Genomic DNA, 18,657 nt, shown 5'->3' with positions numbered 1-18,657 from the left:
ACCGTCTAGTTCTTCTGGATTCAGGCTAGAAGAGGCTGTAGTTTGTCTGGACTATTATTCTGTGGATTAGTTAGTTCTTTGAGTCTTTGGTTGCCTTCATTCTCTTTTGCTGTCGGTGGGGAGAAACCGGTAGTTGTATCTTAGGTGGCTTCTCACAAGCTTTTAAGACCCCAGATGCTACTCACCAAACTGAGCTGAATAACATTATCTTTTTGAATTATGTTATGCCAGTTGACTGAGTTGTCCCATGAGACTGCTTCCAAGCCCTTTGACCCAGTAAACCAATCCTTTGAGGTATTTGGATATGTCTAGGAGGACACCGTAACTGTGCCACCTGTGTGCTTTATTATATAAATACATATGCAGCACACCCAAACGTGTATATACTTCCGTCTACAAATACACCTGTTACATGCATGTGCATGTACTCATATATACCTTCCTGTGCACGTATAGTATACATATCTACCTTTGCAACCACACACGTATTTTTTAGTTATCATTGTTATTGCAGAATTGTATATGTTAAAGCATTTACTGTAATTGTCCTTTTTATTCTTGTGTACTTCTTAGTGTCTTCATTTACCTTGGTCAGGTTGTGCTGACTTCTCTTAAATCAACTTTTAAATGACATTTTGTGTAAATTTATAGCACCTGTACTTCTAGACTTGCTAAAGCTTAAAACTGCACTAAGATTTTTGGGATACTCTCTGGGGTCCCTGGTTGGTGCAAACAATTAAGTGCGCAACTACTAGCTGAAAGGTTGGTGATTCGAACCTACCCAGAGGTGCCTTAGAAGACAGTCCTGGAGATCTGATTTCAAAAGGTCACAGCCTTGCAAACCCTATGGAACAGTTCTCTGCACACATGGGTTCTCTGTGAGTCAGAATGGACTCAACAGCAGCTAACAGTAACAATGTATGACCACAAAGGTACTTCTGAGTTTGACCTATTTGTCAAAGTTTTGTCATCGCAAAAACAAAAATCAGTTTAATTCCTTTTTTATAAATACTTTATATTTTTTATGTATCTTCTCTAGGTTTTTTTTTTTTTTTTTTTTTTTACATCCTTAAGACTAAATATTTTTTGTCCCATCCATCCACCCACCTCAGCAAGGTTTTTGTTTGTTAACCTGTCATTGCCCTTTTAAAAATGTTACACTCAGAACTGGAAACACTTTGCCAGATTATTGTACACATTCCCCCTTACAGCATTTTTTGTACATACAAGGTAGTTTTGATTTTTTTTTAAACTGTCATATTGCACTGGCTTGGTTGGCCTATAATCACATTTTTTTCCTTATAAGTCAATTCTTGAACTTCCAACTATAGTTATATGTTTAATTTTTGAAAATTGTACTTGCAGACTTTGATTTTATGTCCCTTAAATTTTAGCGTGCCATTTTTTGCCCGTTGTATTAAGATCTTTTTGAAACTATACAATTTGATTTTATAGTATTTGATTATCATAGTATCATATAGTAGTTGATTATAGTATTTGATTTCATAGTTATTCCTCCTAGGTGATGGATATTTGTAATTTATATGAACTTGCCTTTTATGTCTTCATCTAGGCTTTTATTAAAAAAAAAAACTACACAGGACCATAGGAGTGAACATTTTGCCAATTTACTTGTAAATACACAAAAATATATAATCCAAAAAAGGCTGATTTTTTGGTCTCTTTTCCTTTGCTTATATATTAATTGGTATCAATTTCTTAATTAATATTCTTTGGTTATAGTTAATCAGATGGTTATGAATTCACCTAACCATACTGTCGTCAACCAGTGTTTCTTCATTTTACCCACGAGAAGGATATTAAGAAGTATCAAATTCCTTGTTAAAGTCAAGATAAATGTTATGGGATTTCCTTACCTAATAACCCTATGAAAAGAAAATGTTCTGATGTACTTGGTATAATGTATTCTTACTGAGCCTGCGTTAGTTTCTAATGTTCACTGATGAATTTTACGATAGATCAAACAGTTGCTGTTAAGTAGACCCCGACTCATGGTGACCCCTTGAGCGTCAGAGTAGAACTGTGTTCCACAGGGTTTTCTGTGCTTGTTGTTAGGAAGTGGATTGCTAGGCCTTTCTTCCGAGGGGCCTCTGGATGAATGCAGACTTCCAGCCTTTCAGTTAGCAGCTGAGCACGTTAACCATTTGCACAACCCAGGGACTCCTGCTCTAGATCAGGAATGGCAAGCTATAGGCTATACGTTTTTGTACAGTCCACTAGCCAGGAATGGTGTTCACATTTTTAAATGGTTGGAAAAAAAGGAAAAGAAGAATATTGCATAACATATGACAATTACATGAAATTCAAATTTCAGTATCTGTAAATAAAATTTTATTGGAACACAGCCATACTGCTTTGTTTATGTATTGTCTGTGGCTGCTTTCGCACTGCTACAGCAGGTTCGAATAGTTGGGATAGAGACCATATGTCTCACAAAGCCTAAAATATTTACTTTTTAGCCCTTTACAGAAAACATTTTGCTGACACTTGTTACAGGTTGATGTCAGCCTCTGATTTCCAGATCTTACACTTTCTCAAATCCTCTCTGAAAATGAGTTCTCTGTGTTAAGATTTCTGGTATCTCTTTTATTCCACTGGTTCTCAACTGGAGCTGATTTTGCCCCTTCGCAGATAATATCCGGAGACATTTGTGGTTGTTACAACTGGGGGCTGGGGTTATTACTGATAATCTCATAGATAGAGGCTAGGGAGGCTGCTGAACATCCTACAACACACAGGACAGCCCCCGCAACAAAGAATTATCCAGACCAAAATGTCCTTGGTGCCGAGGTTGCGAAACTCTTCTGACTCTGTGATTTCTTAAATCTGAACCAAGTCCCATTTGCTCCCAGAATCCACATAAATTGTTTCAAAAAGGATAGGTAATAAATTCACAGAAAGATGGTTTGAAACTACTTTGGGTTTTATTGACTGTATTGGGATATGTCTTGCCACATAATTGAAATCTGATTGTAACAGAAAACCATGTAGTTAGATCACTTTTGTGTTCTTGAAAATAGTTTCAGATTCCTTATTAATGCAGTACAAAATGTATGATAAAGGCAATAAAAAAGAAATATGATGACCCTGACTACCGAGGGTGTGAAGGGAGTACCGTTGTGCCCAGCTGGTCAAGTATGGAGTGGTGCCCACCCTTTTGGAGGGCAGCATGGCCATGTGTCAGAGGGCACAGTGTGTGTCCTGTGACTCAGCTGTCCCAGTTGAGGAATATGCCTTTACCTTCAAGAAGATAATTTCACAAATATAAAGAGACCTGGGCTCAAAGTCATTTGTCACAGCTCTATTGTTATACTGGCAAAAAACTGATAGTAACCTATATTAATCTTTTTAAATTTTAACATAATTTCAGACACATTAAATTCCAGACATTCAGCAAAGTTGCAAGAGAAGTACAGAGAAGTTCCTGGATACTGTTCACCCTAATTCCCCAAATGTGTCTCTTTTTTTTTTTCTTTCTCACTCCTTCACTCACTCCTTGCTCCCTATCCCCTCTCTGTACACACACACAAACACCTATATACACCTATTTTTTTCCTTGAATCATTTAAGAGTATGTTTCAGACACGATGTCCCTTCACCCATAAATACTACAGTGTGAATTTCCAAAAACCAAAGAATTCTCTTACATAACTATAATTATAAAAATCAGGAAATTAATATTGAAACAGTTCTATTATCTAATCCACAGACCTTACTCACGTTTCACCAGTTGTCTCAGTAATGTCCTTTATAATAAAAGGAAATCCAAGATAGTATGTTGTATTCCGTGCACATGCCTTACTAGAATAACTAATCAGGAAAAGTTCCTAAGTCTTTGTATTTCATAACATTGACATTTTTTTAAGAGTGCAGGCCTGTTTATAAAACGTCCCTCAATTTGGGTTTGTCCTGTGTTTCTTAATGATTGGATTCAGGTTATGCCTTTTGGCAGGGGCACCACAGAAGTAATCTTGGTGCATCATCTCAGGAGGCACACATTGTCCGTCATTTGCCTTACTGGCAAGGTTAACTTTGACTCTTAATTAAATTAATGTCTCCCAGGTTTCTCAGTGACAAAGTTACTATTTTACACTTCGGAATTAAGAAGTACTCTGTGGGGAGATGCTTTGTGAGTGTACATACCCCATTACTCAACCAGTGCTGCCCAAATAGATCTTTGTCCAACAAAACTACGGAAATGTTTATCATCAGCACTGCCCAGTACAGCACCCTCTAGCCACTTGTGGATATCGAGTACTTGAAATGTGACTAGTGCAACTGAGGGGCTGGGTCTTTAATGTTATTTCATTTTGATTAATGGAAATTTAAAATTTAAATACCTACACAGGGCTAATGGCTACAGTATTATGAGTGCAACCCCATACCAGTGGTTCTTGCCTGAAGCAATTACAATGGTCACCAAATTGTGATTTTCTAATTTTATCATCCCATTTGCATCTTAGTCGATAGCCTCACTTTGAAGAATAGCGTTCCTTTCTCCCATTTAAATAACCTAAATATATTTAAATTTGTTTTTGCACATTCTCTAAAATTTGAATGCAAGGTCACATGTTTTACAAATTGGTGCTAAGGTATGAATTTTATAGAACACTTTCCTATGTAATCTTACTCTTTATTGTGATAAAAACATTTGCTAATTCAGCATTTTTCTAATTGTACAATTCAGTTAAATTCATCACCACTATCCGTTTCTAAATTCTTCCACCACCATTAACAGAAACTTAGTGCCTCCTAATCTAAATTCGCCCTTTCCTCCTCTGTCCCACCCCTGGTAACCACTAATCAACTTTAGTCTCTATATGTTTGCCTCCTTCATGTAAGTGAGGTCATACAATATTTGTCCTTTTGTGACTAACTTACTTCACTTAGCACGTTATCAAGATGCATCCATGTCGTAGCATGTATCAGGACTTCGTTTCTTTCTGGCTGAGTAGTATCCCATCGTATGTATAGACCACATTTTGTTTATCCGTTCATCTGTTGATGGACATTCAGGTTGTTTCCACCTCTTGGCTATTGTGAATAGTGCGGCAATGAACATTAGTGTACATGTGTCTGTCTGCATTCCTGCTTTCAATTCTTTTGAGTATAGACCTAGGATGGTGCTTGCTGGTAATTTGGTAGTTCTGTTTAACTTTTTGTGTAATCTTATTCTTTTTTATAAAATCTGCTATAAATGTATGCTAATGTATATTTGAATGGCTAAAAAAATGATAAAAGACTATCAACAGTCATAAAACGTTCAGTCATGTAACTTGAATGTAAAGGACGTATTTTTTTTTTTTTCTATTGTACTTGCGGTAAAGGTTTACAGAACAAACTAGCTTCTCGTTAAGCAATTAGTACATACATTGTTTTGTGACACTGGTTGCCAACCCCATGGACATGTCAACATTCTCCCCTTCTTGACCTTGGGTTCCCCATTACCAGCTTTCCTGTGTCCTCGTGCCTTCTCCTCCTTGCCCCTGGGCTGGTGTGCCCCTTTAGTCTCATTTTGTTTTATGGGCCTGTCTAATCTTTGGCTGAAGGGTGAGCCTCAGGAGTGGCTTCATTACTGAGCTAAAGAAGGGAGTCCGGGGGCCATACTCTCAGGGTTTTTCCAGTCTCAAAGGGCATATCTTATCTCCCACTAGAATAGCCTGAATAATCCACATTTATACTGGTCTAGATAGAAATTTATCTACTGAAGAAAATCTAATGTCATAGGAAATATCGTACATGAAACAAACCGTGCAGTTTTATGTCTTTGAACCTGTATTTATATATAATGTTTTCAAAATTCTGATATTTTAACTTGAAGTTATGTGATTTCTAATGCTGTTTGTATATTTTCAGTAAAACTCTTCCAAGCTGTTTGGCCTAAACAGATGACTAATGTGTGTCCGCCTCCTTTCCAGGGTAACCTACAGTTGCTGCAGAACTGCCTGGCAGTGTTAAATGGAGACACATAAGCCACACTCCACCTTGCTGTCAAAAGGGCTGCCTTCCTTCCAGTTTTATTTTTGTTTTCTTAATGATGTTAGGCATTTACTGCTCAGTGGAAACAAGAAAGAAAACGGCTGACAAAGTGCATATACTCTCCTTTTCTCTGATCAGTGGAGCGGTGCGTCCATGGGTGACCCCAGCTGTGTGGGGTGGCCCCGTACTCCTGCACCCTAGTGTTCCTGGGACAGCTGTCAACCATTGTGCGCTTCTATTCAAAAGCCCAAAGTGCAGTCTTTTTTAAGTAGCCTCTATAACTGTGTTTGTTTTATAAATAGTATTCCTTGTGGCTGCCAATCTTATTTACCTTTAATGTCTGAAGTTTAACCCTATCAAAATACATTGTTCAAAAGAGATGAAGATTGCCATTACCTTCTTTCGAATTTTGTTAAAAAACATTGTGTACCACCTTTAGTTCATCCATGTATCCTGGGAAAGCATCTTAATCAGACTTATTTTTAATTAATGAGCATTTCTTAGAAGTTTTGGGGACAGACTTTATGTAATCTTTGTAAGTATGATTTCTGAAGAAAAGCAAATGCATCAGTATATGTTTGCCTTAAACTTGTAGACTAAACCAATTACTGTAAAATAAACAGTGATAACAGTGGTAGTTTTTAACTCTGTGGTCATTGTATCACTCTAAAATTTGGAGTAGCTGTAATAAATCTACTCCTGTATTATGCTTTACAGTGTAGGTCTCGGTGATTTTTTCTTATTTCTTTTAAAATAGCATATTGAACCAAGTTCACCAATCCCTTTACACAACAGTGACCTGCTCCTTCATGTGCTTTTAGCACTTCATAGGAGGTGGAATTGGTCAAAGGTAAGTTAGAGATAGCTATTTCCGAAATACAGGAGCAGAGAGTAGTCTATTATGGCTTCCTGGATTCCGTCCTTAGCTCAGTCAATTAACCATGCGATATATGCCATCAAGCCATTTGATAATTATCATTCCAGTGTACAGATTGGTATGTAGAGGGAAATAGGTCTGCTATAGGGAATAGCACTTGCCTGTGGAAAAAAATAGAATGGGATAAAAAGTGGTATATAAAGAGGATAGTAATTGTTAGTAGTTACATTACAGATACTATTGGCCTTTCTAATGTGAATCAACATTGTGTCATTCCTAGTTTAAAGTTACACTGAGTGGTTGGATTTTCCCACTGTCTTTTTCTAACTTTTCTCCCATTAGGAAACCACAGGGATTAGGGCTGGTCAGCCTTCGGGTGGATTCCTAGTTTGTTTACATTTTCCCAAACCACCCCTGAAGAATGCGTGGTTTCTGCCTCATCACCAGTCGTGATGATTCCTGCCTTTCTCAGCATGTTCTCTTGCCTCACTCATGTGCTGGTTAATATTTTCGTCTCTAACTGACATGTTCCCTGATACCATTTGAACTGTTGATTTTTCTGTTGTCAGCTGAGAGATCTGTGCGTTTTGTCCTCCATGTAACCTCCTCTGGTAAAAATACACCTGTGTGATGTCCACCAGGTGAGCGTGGACCCAGAGCCCTAGCTTCTGAATTCAGGTCCAGCCCGCTCACCGGCTGCCCTTGTGGCCTCAGGCATGTTTGCTTCACCTCCACAGTTTCTCTTAAGGACATACTGACCTACCTCACAGGGGTGTTGTGAGGATTAATAAATGTTGGTACAGTGCTTTGGAAATGTGAAGATGCTGTGTAAATGCTAAGAAATAGCAAGTACGGAGCAAAAAGCCTACAGTGTTTCACATACCCACCAGCTAATGTATTTCTACAAGGTGGTCTTTTCAGGGAAGGGGTTAGAGTGGAGGATGGTATTGTGCATCCCTTAGCCCCAGGTTTACACTTTAGAGTGCTTGTTTTGGGGGTGGGAGTAGACTGGAAGCAGGGGTCTGCATATTAGAGTGTTGGGGGGTTGCTCAGTAAATATATGTAACAGCTGGCAACTACATTTCCCAAGAGATTTCTCACTAACAAAACCTACAAATAAAGTAAGGGTTATGTGCATACTTAGCAAAGACTATACTTTGTGCCTTCAGAATTACTGAAACTGTTACTCCATAGCTAACTGCTATTCTCTGATAAGAATGGCTTGCCCTGGATTTATTGCTGTTGAACTGAACTGAAGCATTCATTAAACGTTTTTTGACCCTCTTGTGCCTGGATGAGTGAGGAAACCCTGGTGACGTAATGGTTAAAGAGTTACAGCTGCTAACCAAAAGGTCAGCAGTTCATACACCAGGCCCTCCATGGAAACTACAGGGCAGTTCTACTCTGTCTAATAGGCTCTCTAAGAGACGGAATTGACTCCAGGGCAAGGGGTTTGGTTTGTTTTTTTTTTTTTTTGGTCACGTGCCTGGGTGGAGCAAGAAGACACCTAGTGGCAGAGACGAAGCCCTGCACAGTTACTCTGGAGTTAAGTATTCCAAGATGGTCTTCTGGGAGCCCATTACCTTGTTGAAGGTATTAAATGACAGATTCTTGAGTCCAGTTATATAAAAAAATGTTAAAAGATTTCATTTGGTAGTAACCCAAATTGCAACAAGGAAGCCTGACACTCAAGAGGAGATGCTAAGAGCTCTGAGGCTTTGGGGAAGTTAGTTGGGGAAAAAAGGAATCTGGAAAGTTATTTAAGCAAAGGTGGGTCCTTTCAAAGAGATGGTAAGTTTGTAGTTGGGTCACGTGTCCTTTCTTCCTAATAGGTGCAAGAGTTCTTGGCTCTACTCTGAAGTTTCAAGAGAATGTCAGTTTGGAAAATACCAGTGAAGGGTTTTAGGTGAAAGGACCTGGGGCTAGTCTAAACTGGATGTGGTCATTTCTGGTTGTCAGAGGTCTAGGACTTCCCTCCGGTGGTGGTTTATGTCCTGAGGGACAGAAGGAAGAGAAGCATCCCAGGCAAAAAGAATGGTGTGGGGGGTGGAAAGAGGGGTGGGAACCTGGGGACTTCACCTGGTGGATTTTTGCGGTGAGGGTGGAGAATGGCTGCAGATGAAACTGCAAAAGGTGGATCAGGCTTGTAGGTCAGTGTGGTTCAAAGCCTGGGTGGGATGTCTGTACCTAGTTGGGAAAAGCTCATACAACATTCTTACTGTTTTGTAGTAAAACAGAAGTTGAGATTCATGTTTTTGGTAAAACCATGCAGAAAGAAAGATTGGAGAAGGGGCATGGGTGGCTTAAAAGAAGGTACTGCTGTAGGGAACTAGGGGGCCGTTCAAGCCTTAAAATGGAGTGAAATCCTGCTTGGGTGTTACACTTTTCCTAGGTAGAGATTGGAACGTGTCCACTTCTACTCACACATTTTTGTTGTTGTTGAAGTGATAACAAATGTAAAAATAGGGGAGGCCTGTTTGTATTAGGTGGTTCAGTGGTTAAGAGCTATGGCTGCAAACCAAAAGGTTGGCAGTTCGAATTCACTACCCACTCCTTGAAAACCCTATGGGGCAGTTCTACTCTGTCCTGTAGAGTGGCTATGAGTCAAAATCAGCTCAATGGGTTTGGGTTGGTTGGTTGGTTTTTGCGGGGGTAGGGGGGTGTCTGTATTAGGTAGGCTATAACCTTGGCTACAGGTAACTAAAACAATGAGCAGATTAGACAGGACCTCTTTTTCTCACCTTCCCGTAATTTTGGAGGTAGCATTTGGAGCTAGTGCAGCTGTTCACCAGTGGTGTTCACCAGGCAGGGTTTAAGTTCTCCTGGCACCACTTACCCCAGGGTACTACAAGTCTCAGGTCTGACTTCCAAATTGGGGAAAAGGTTTTCTTGTAAAAGAGGTTTGGCCTTTTTATTTGCCAAGAGATGCCCTCACACTTGCATCCATGTCCTTCTGGCTGCACGGGGTGCACGTTGGTAGTTACTAAGAAAAAAAGCAATTGGACTTTCGGTAGAGAATGAATAGTCTACTATATTTTGTCAGTGCTGGGAAGACCGATGGTACTTTCAGAACTCTTACAACTTAAATTGCAAGATGAATTAACCAAAGATTCAAGCTTACTGTAAAACAACTAAAAAAATACGTTTAATCTTACGTTAAAATTTAACAAAGCCAGGGAAAAGCGCGAACGCAGTCCCCCACTACCACAAATTATGCAGTCGAGTTTCCCACATTTCGGGAAATCGCAGGGATCAGCACATCCGGAGTGCAATGGATAAGCCTCGCCCTGAAAAAACCACCTTCGTGATCATGGTATCTCCCCTGCCAGGTAAGTATGAGTTCCTGTAGCCGGCTCCACTCACACCCTCGCGGGCCTCACGCTCCTTACACACGGTCACTTTCCTCACGCGCCCACCGCACGCTCGTTTCCTCAGCCTCCCTTCCTCCAACCTCAGAAATCGGAAGAGTAACCTGGAACAACTGGATCTCGCCAACAGCGGGACGTGGGAGCCCAGGCGGAGGACCAGCGGGCTCTGCGTGCTGTGCTCATCTGCATACGCCCCGCCCTGATTGTGACGTTCCCAGCGTGCACTTCGTTCCCTCTGGGGACGCTAGGCATACTGAGACCCTCAGGAGACTTCTGTTTTTCTAGTTAAAATGAACATTATTTTGCAGCTTGTAGTTTGAAGTTAGGTTGAATGATTTGATTTTCTCATTGCCTTTTTCTAACCTTTTCCCGTTTGGAAGCCGCAGTAATTCGGGCTGGTCGGTCCACGGTGAATTGCTAGTTTGTGTACATTTTCACTGGCTGCCCTTGTGGCCTGGGTTGACCTCCACCCCAGGTTCTCTGGGTGTGACACATTGACCATGTTGCCAAGTGAATAAGGTAAAGTGCACTAGAGTGTATTGTAGTATGCTACCCTTTGGCTAAGAAAGATAATAAGAAAATACACGTCGCCTTGCAGAAGGACGGATAAACCAGAAATTGATGAAATTACCTACAGGGGTGAGTGTGAACAAACTGGAAGGAGAAAGTGCCACTTTTCTGAGTGGACCTTTTATGTAATTGTGACTTTTGGAACTCAATCTTTTACATATTTTTTTAAATGGGGGGGAAGACAACTTCAATGTAAACATAACCTAACCGTACCTCAGATGAATAATATCACCACACTGACATAGAAAATAGTAACTGACATAACTTTTGAACACAGTATATTTGAACACTGTATCTTCAGTCTAAAGACAAAAACAACTGCAAAGTCTGAACAGTTCCATAGTGTTTTTTCACAGTTGGGTGATTGTCGTAATCCTATGATAATGCTCTGTGCATTGTACGATTGAGCTAATGAGTAAATAGATGTTGGGAGCCGAGGTTCTCACTGTAGGAAGGAGATACAAATATGGTATGGGGGAGGGCAAGGAGAAACCATGTGGTGTTAGATTAGAAATTGGAATTAGAGCTATCAGTATGGGCTCATTATTTTTAATAGATATGTGTCTACTGAAAGGATTCAGAAGCAAAGACACACTAGTAGCAATGAACACACTTAACACACGGTATGATCTTGGTTTTTAAAGGCCATTTCCTGCTAAAAGGAGCAAAGGTTCTATGGGGAAATGGCTGATTTCAGGGTGACAGGGAAGGTATAAGATAAGCCTGGAACCTCTTGTGTCAGCAAATAAGGTAGTGTCCCAAAAATTAGATGGACATGTCAGCAGAACACAAGAGCCAAGTTGAAGGGCTTTCGTGGCCCCAATCTGGGAAATTTTAAACATCTGAATAAGTGAAAAGTAATAAGCAAACAGCTAATTAAAAAAAAGGACTATAAATCCATATTGATGATACATAGGGGAGGAGAGAAAGTTCTTCCTGAAAATAGAATGCCAACTAATAAATACAGAATGAATGCTAAAATTAGAAAATCAACATTTTGCAATGGTCATAATTATTAGTAGCATCAATAGCTGCTAAAAACTGTTGTGTACATATTCCCCAATTACTCTACACACAGTTATTACAATGGGCAAAGGTCCCTGGTTGGCACAGACAGTTTGCACTCAGCTACTAACTGGAAAGGTTGACAGTTTTGAATCTGTCCAGTGCTGTGGAAGAAAGGCATGGCAATCTGTGTCCCTAAAGATTACAGCCAAGAAAACCCTATGGAGCTCAGTTCTAGTTTGTAACACATGGGATCACCATGAGTGGGAATCGACTCCATGGCAAATGGTTTGGTTTTTGGTTTGTACAAAGGGCAAATGTGGTGGACAGTTCCATTGGTAGGTGGTTGCAGCACTGGCCCCATTACCCATGTGCTCCTGCAATACTGTTGCATATTGATTGTGGACTTGGCTGCGTGACTAGTCTTATGGATTGAGTTGTGTCCCCCCGAAAATATGTGTTGAAATCCCAACCCCTATACCTGTGGATGTAATCCCATTTGGGAGTAGGGTTTTCTTTGTTATGTTAATGAGACCCTGTCAGTGTAGGGTGTGTCTTTATCACTTTTGGGATATAAAAAGAGCAGATTAGGCACAGAAGCAAGCAGGCACAAATGGGGGAAAAAGTGATGCCACTTAGAGAGAGCCAAGGAACCAAGGAACACCAGGGCTAGGGAAGAAGCTAAGACAAGGATTTTCCCCTAGAGTGGACAGAGAGAACCTTCCCCTAAAACTGATGCCCTGAATTTAGACTTCTAGCCTCCTAAACTGTGAGAAAATAAGTTTTTGTTCATTAAAGCCACTCAATTGTGATATTCTGTTACAGCAGCACCAAGAAACTAAGACAATTAGCTTTGACTAAGGGAACATTAGCAAATGTGATGCAAGCAGAAGATTGAAAAGCACTCGCTCTTTGGGGCTTGCTCTTGCTTGCTGCTCCAAGATCACCATGAGAAGCAGCCCAGGCTAGCCAAATGAAGGACGAAACCACAGGAGCAAAGATGAGCCACTTCAGCTAGGGCCCTCTAGACTGACCAGGCCCCAGCTGAGCCCAGATGGAATTTCTGACCCAAAGAATTATGAGCAAATAAGAACGGCCTTTAAGTCACTAAGTTTTGTGGTGGTTTGTTATGGAACAATGGATAACTGATATACTACTTTCATCAAGTGATCAATGTTACCACCACCAGTGCTTGGAGAAATTGACATCGTATGCCTCCCCACGTGATGCCCTGAGAATGACACCAGCTATATAGTATTTGTGTCAAAAATGCATCCCTGGGTGCAATCATGAGGAAACACAGGACCACTCTGAATCGAGGGACACTCTACTTAATAACTGGCCTGTAGTTTTCAAAAATACCTACAGCGTGAAATTCAAAGGACTTGGGGACTACTTCAGATTAAAGTAGATTTAAGGAGACATGGCAACTGAATGCAACATGTGATTTTGAATTTTCCTTTGTCATAAAGGACATTATTGAGACAATTGGTGAAAAAGTGAATAGTGTCTGTAGAGTAATAATACTGAATCAACGTCATTCTCTTGATTTTGATCATTTGCACTGGAATTATGTAAGAGAATCCCTTAGGAAATATTCACTTGTTAAGCAAAAATTTTTTTCATTACAATGCTTCTTTTTAAATTGTACTTTAGATGAAGGTTTATAGAACAATCTAGCTTCTCATTAAACAATTAGTGTACATATTGTATTGTGACATTGGTTACCAACCCTGGCATGTCAGCACTCTCCCTTCTCCACCTTGGGCTCCCCATTACCAGCTTTCCTGTCTCCTCCTGCCTTCTAGTCCTTGCTCCTAGGCCGGTGTGCCCTTTTATTCTCATTTTGTTTTACAGGCCTGTCTAATCTTTGGATGAAGGATGAACCTCAGGAGTGTCTTCAGTACTCAGCTAAAAAGGTGTCCGGAGGCCATACTCTTGGGATTTCTCCAGTTTTTGCCAGACCAGTAAGTCTGGTCTTTTTTTGTGAGTTTGAATTTTGTTCCACATTTTTCTCCAGCTCTGTCCAGGACTTTCTATTTTGATCCCTGTCAGAGCAGATGACGATGGTAGCCAGGCACAACCTAGTTGCATTGGACTCAATCTGGTGGAGTCTATGGTAGTTGTGGTCCATTAGTTCTTTGCAGTGATCTTTCCCTTGTGTCTTTGGTTTTCTTCATTCTCCCCTGCTCCTGAGGGGATGAGACCAGTGGAGTATCTTAGATGGTGTTTGCAAGCTTTTAAGACCTGTCTTAGTTAACTAGTGTTGCTATAACAGAAATAACACAAGTGGATGGCTTTAACAGATAGAAGTTTATTTCTTCTAGTAGGGGATACTGATTGGTTTAAAGTCAGGAAAGGTGTGTGTCAGGGTTGTATTCTTTCACCATACCTATTCAATCTATATGCTGAGTAAATAATAAGAGAAGCCATTAGGGGGAGAGTAATTGGGAGTGTGTAGCAAGGTATATATGGGTTTTTGTGTGAGAGACTGACTTGATTTGTAAACTTTCACTTAAAGTGCAATAAAAATTACTTTAAAAAAAAAGAATGATGAGGCAAGGAAATTAAAAATAATAATAATATGAGAACCTGGACTATATGAAGAAGAACGGGGCATCAGAATTGGAGGAAGACTCATTAACAACCTGCGTTATGCAGATGACACAACTTTGCTTGCTGAAAGTGAAGAGGACTTGAAACACCTACTAATGAAGATCAAAGACCATAGCCTTCACTGTGGATTGAGTCTCAACATAAAGAAAACAGAATTCTCACAACTGGACCAATGAGTAACATCATGATAAATGGAGAAAAGATTGAAGTTGTCAAGGATTTCATTTTACTTGAATCTGCAATCAACAGCCATGGAAGCAGCAGTCAAGAAATCAAAAGACGCATTGCATTGGGTAAATCTGCTGCAAAGGACCTCTTTAAAGTGCTGAAGAGCAAAGATGTCACCTTGAAGACTAAGGTGCGCCTGACCCAAGCCATGGTATTTTCAGTCGCATTATATGCATGTGAAAGCTGGACAGTGAATAAGGAAGACCAAAGAAGAGTTGACGCCTTTGAACTGTGGTGTTGGCGAAGAATATTGAATATACCATGGACTGCCAAAAGAACGAACAAATCTGTCTTAGAAGAAGTACAACCAGAATGCTCCTTAGAAGCAAGGATGGCAAGACTGTGTTTTACATACTTTGGACATGTCAGGAAGGATCAGTCCCTGGAGAAGGACATCATGCTTGCCAGAGTACAGGGTGAGCGGAAAAGAGGAAGACCCTCAATGAGGTGGATTGACACAGTGGCTGCAACAATGAGCTCAAGCATAACGATTGTAAGGATGGCTCAGGACCGGGCAGTGTTTCGTTCTTTTGTGCATAGGGTCGCTATGAGTCGGAGCTGACTCAACAGTACCTAACAACAAACAACAACAGTAGGCTAGAAGTCCAAATTCAGGGCATCGGCTCCAGGGGAAGTCCTTCTCTCTGTTGGCGCTGCTCCCTGGCGCTGCCTTCCTGGCGGTATGAGTTCCCTTCACTCTCTGCTCGCTTCTCTTTCCTTTTATCTCTTCTAAGATAAAAGGTGGTGCAGGCCACATCCCAGGGAAACTCTCTTTACGTTGGATCAGGGATGCGACCTGAGCAAGGCTGTTACATCCCACCCTAATCCTCTTTAATATAATCTAATCTTGCCTCATATACCACAGGCAGAGATTAGGAATTACAACACATGGGAAGATTTTATCAGTCACACAATGGGGGACAGCCACACAATACTGGGAATCATGGACCAGCCAAATTGATACACATATTTTGGGGGGGCACATTGAATCCATGACAAGACCCCAGACATTACTCTCCAAAGTAGAATGTAGAACATTTTCTTTGTAAACTATGTTATGTCATTTGAGCTAGATGTTCCCCGAGACCATGGTCCCTATAGCCCTCAGCCCGTAACTTGGTCCCTCAGGGAGTTTGAATGTGTCTATGGAGCTTCCATGACCTTGCCTTGGACAAGTTGTGCTGGTTTCCCCAGTGTTGTGTACTGTGTTACCCTTCACCAATGTTACCGTTTATCTTTATTGTTTTTCCATCCTCACCCTTCACCTCCCTTATAGCCATTAAAGATTGTTTTCTTTTTGTGTGTAAACCTTTTCATGGGTTTTTATAGTAGCGGGCTTATACAATATTTGTCCTTTTGTGATTGACTTAGTTCACCCAGCATAATGCCCTCCAGATTCATCCATGTTGTGAGATGCTTCCGCAGATTTATCATTGTTCCTTATTGTTGCATAGCACCCCATTGTGTATATGTACCATAGTTTCTTTACCCATTCATCTGTTGATGGGCATCTGAATTGTTTCCATCTTTTTGTAAGGCAAATTTCCATCTAAAATGATGCTGCAGCACATTTCCTAGGGTTGAGTTAGAAAATAATATTGGAATCATTATTCCCTGTCCTTGAGCATAGAGAATATGACTCAGCTGGAGTTGGGCTCACAAGCGCACACAAGGACTCACTAGAACACATCAACTGGGCCCTGAGCCAAAGACAATAGAATAATCTTGGAAAATATCTTCTAGGGAATCCTTCATATAAACCAGAACACAAAAGACTTTCCACTCTTACCTTTTTCTGTTAGCATTTAGTGAATAGAAATTTGTCGGACCAATGAAGACCCTCCTGACAGCCGTTACCGAAACCTGTACCAATGATCATTAAAAAAAAAAAAAACCAAACCCATTGCTGTCGAGTCACTTCCGACTCATAGCGACCCTACAGGACAGGGTAGAACTGCCCCATAGAGTTTCCAAGGAGTGCCTGGCAGATTTGAACTGCCGACCTTTAGGTTAGTAGCCATAGCACTTAACCACTATACCACCAGGGTTTCCCCAATAATCATTAAGAAAGATAATTCAAAATGTAGAATGACAGTTTCTAGCCAATCTGTGAAAAAGTGAAGCTTTCAATGGTTTTGCCCATTTGTGATGTTAATATATACTGACAACTCTAACATTCCTTGGACTCAGGCAGACATGGCTGTGGCAGCATGCTTGTCCGTTTTCCCATTCTTGCTTATTTTGTAATATTTCCTTGGACTGGCGAAGACATGGCCCTAGCAACATGCTTGTCTGCTTCCCATTGTTGTCTTTTTGAATACACGCTGAGTAAAACTTTCTTTTTGCTTTATTAAACTTTGTGATGTTTTTCCCCCTACAACAGGGTTTTTGCATAGATAGAACCTATGGGTCGGTCTGGTGCCTGGATGAAAGAAAAAGGGGCATGCTGGGGATGTCACAATCAGGGCAGGGCGTATGCAGATGAGCACAGCACGCAGAGCCCGCTGGTTCTCCTCAGCCTGGGCTCCCACGTCCTGCTGTTGGCGAGATCCAGTTGTTCCAGGTTACTCTTCCGATTTCTGAGGTTGGAGGAAAGGAGGCTGAGGAAACGAGCGTGCGGTGGGCGCGTGAGGAAAGTGACCGTGTGTAAAGAGCATGAGGCCCGCGAGGGTGTGAGTGGAGCCGGCTACAGGAACTCATACTTACCTGGCAGGGGAGATACCATGATCACAAAGGTGGTTTTCCCAGGGCGAGGCTTATCCATTGCACTCCGGATGTGCTGACCCCTGCGATTTCCCCAAATGTGGGAAACTCGACTGCATAATTTGTGGTAGTGGGGGACTGCGTTCGCGCTTTCCCCTGATTTTGTGTTTAAAAGACAAGTTAGTTCTTTTGAAGTTTTTAAGTTTTTCTGGTAGTGTTTATTTCAATGAAGGCAGTGTTTTTTCATATCGTGTACATAGGTTTTTTTTTTTTTTTTTTTTTTTTTACATAGATTGGCAGCAAATTTGCCATTCTTGATGTTATTGTGGTAACAGACAGGAATTTCAGTCTCTCTTTGCTTTGAGGACCGTGAGAAAGGTGCAGCACTGGGTAGTGTTTGACCTTGTTGTACATCGGTTGGCTATGAGGTAGAACCTACACAAGGGCACCTAGCAACAACAGTACTGTGTGTAACTTAACAAGAAGCATCGCTGTTCGGTGCTGTGGAGTGGATTTCTACTCATATCGACCCCATGTGACAGGGTAGAGTTTCCCCATAAGGGTAGATTTTGGGTAATCTTTAAGGGAGCTGATGGACAGGTCTCTCTCTCCTGGATCCTCTAGGTTCCAACTGTGAGTGTTTAACTGTTTTGCAAACAGGGTTCCTTACTGCTCTGTTTTACTTGATGGAATTCAAAACTATAAGGAAAACTGTAAACCATTCCCTTTGCCCCCTAAATATTTACACTTGCTACTTCTGGCCCAATAAAAAGCTGGTTTCATGGCTTATGCTGTATTCCAGTATTGTTGGAGATTCTGTTTGGTACCTTTGGAAAGGCTTCTTGCGTTGATTGGCTGAACTAGGATAGACTTGAAAATTTTCAAGAAACGGGGTGCATACTGTTAAGCCCCCTCCAAAGACTCAGCAGCCTTCCTTCTCAACATGCACCCTACCTATACATTTTTCCTTTTTTTTTTTTCCTCCATAGTACTTAGCACCATCTAACACCTTACTAGAAGCCCTGGTGGCGTAGTGGTTAAGTGCTAGGGCTGCTAACCAAGAGATCGGCAGTTCAGACCCATCAGACGCTCCTTGGAAACTCTATGGGGAGTTCTACTCTGACCTGTGGGTCACTATGAGTTGGAATCGACTCAATGGCAACGGTTTTTTGTTTTTTTTTTTGGTTAACACCTTGCTACTCAAAATCTCATCCTTGACCAGCATCACCTGGGAGCTTGTTAGGAGTGCAGAATATCCAGTACCCCACTTGGCAAGATCTACTGAATCAG

General features: G+C 41.0%; 1 protein-coding gene and 2 non-coding genes across 4 annotated transcripts in view; 2 read left to right on the top strand and 1 right to left on the bottom strand.

The window, feature by feature from the left end:
* The window catches only part of SNX6 (sorting nexin 6), a 62,234-nt gene extending 54,073 nt beyond the window's left edge, over window positions 1-8,161 (top strand). For both annotated transcript variants that reach the window (XM_064292387.1, XM_064292386.1), the window contains exon 14: window positions 5,940-8,161. In XM_064292387.1, the coding sequence (XP_064148457.1) occupies window positions 5,940-5,993 (54 nt within the window). In that variant the 3' untranslated portion in view covers window positions 5,994-8,161. The remainder of the gene's footprint in view (window positions 1-5,939) is intronic.
* A 1,889-nt stretch (window positions 8,162-10,050) lies between these two features.
* LOC111750231 (U1 spliceosomal RNA) lies at window positions 10,051-10,214 on the bottom strand. The gene has a single exon (XR_002785384.2). It is a non-coding gene; the product is annotated as a U1 spliceosomal RNA (small nuclear RNA).
* Window positions 10,215-17,362: 7,148 nt separating this feature from the next.
* LOC111750223 (U1 spliceosomal RNA) lies at window positions 17,363-17,526 on the top strand. Its single transcript, XR_002785376.2, has one exon. It is a non-coding gene; the product is annotated as a U1 spliceosomal RNA (small nuclear RNA).
* The last annotated feature ends 1,131 nt before the right edge of the window (window positions 17,527-18,657 follow it).

The sequence above is a fragment of the Loxodonta africana genome, chromosome 10, assembly GCF_030014295.1.
Source record: "Loxodonta africana isolate mLoxAfr1 chromosome 10, mLoxAfr1.hap2, whole genome shotgun sequence".
NCBI lineage: Eukaryota > Metazoa > Chordata > Mammalia > Proboscidea > Elephantidae > Loxodonta > Loxodonta africana.
The sequence above is the reverse complement of the archived record's forward strand: the minus strand, read 5'-3'. Positions and strand labels throughout refer to the sequence as shown.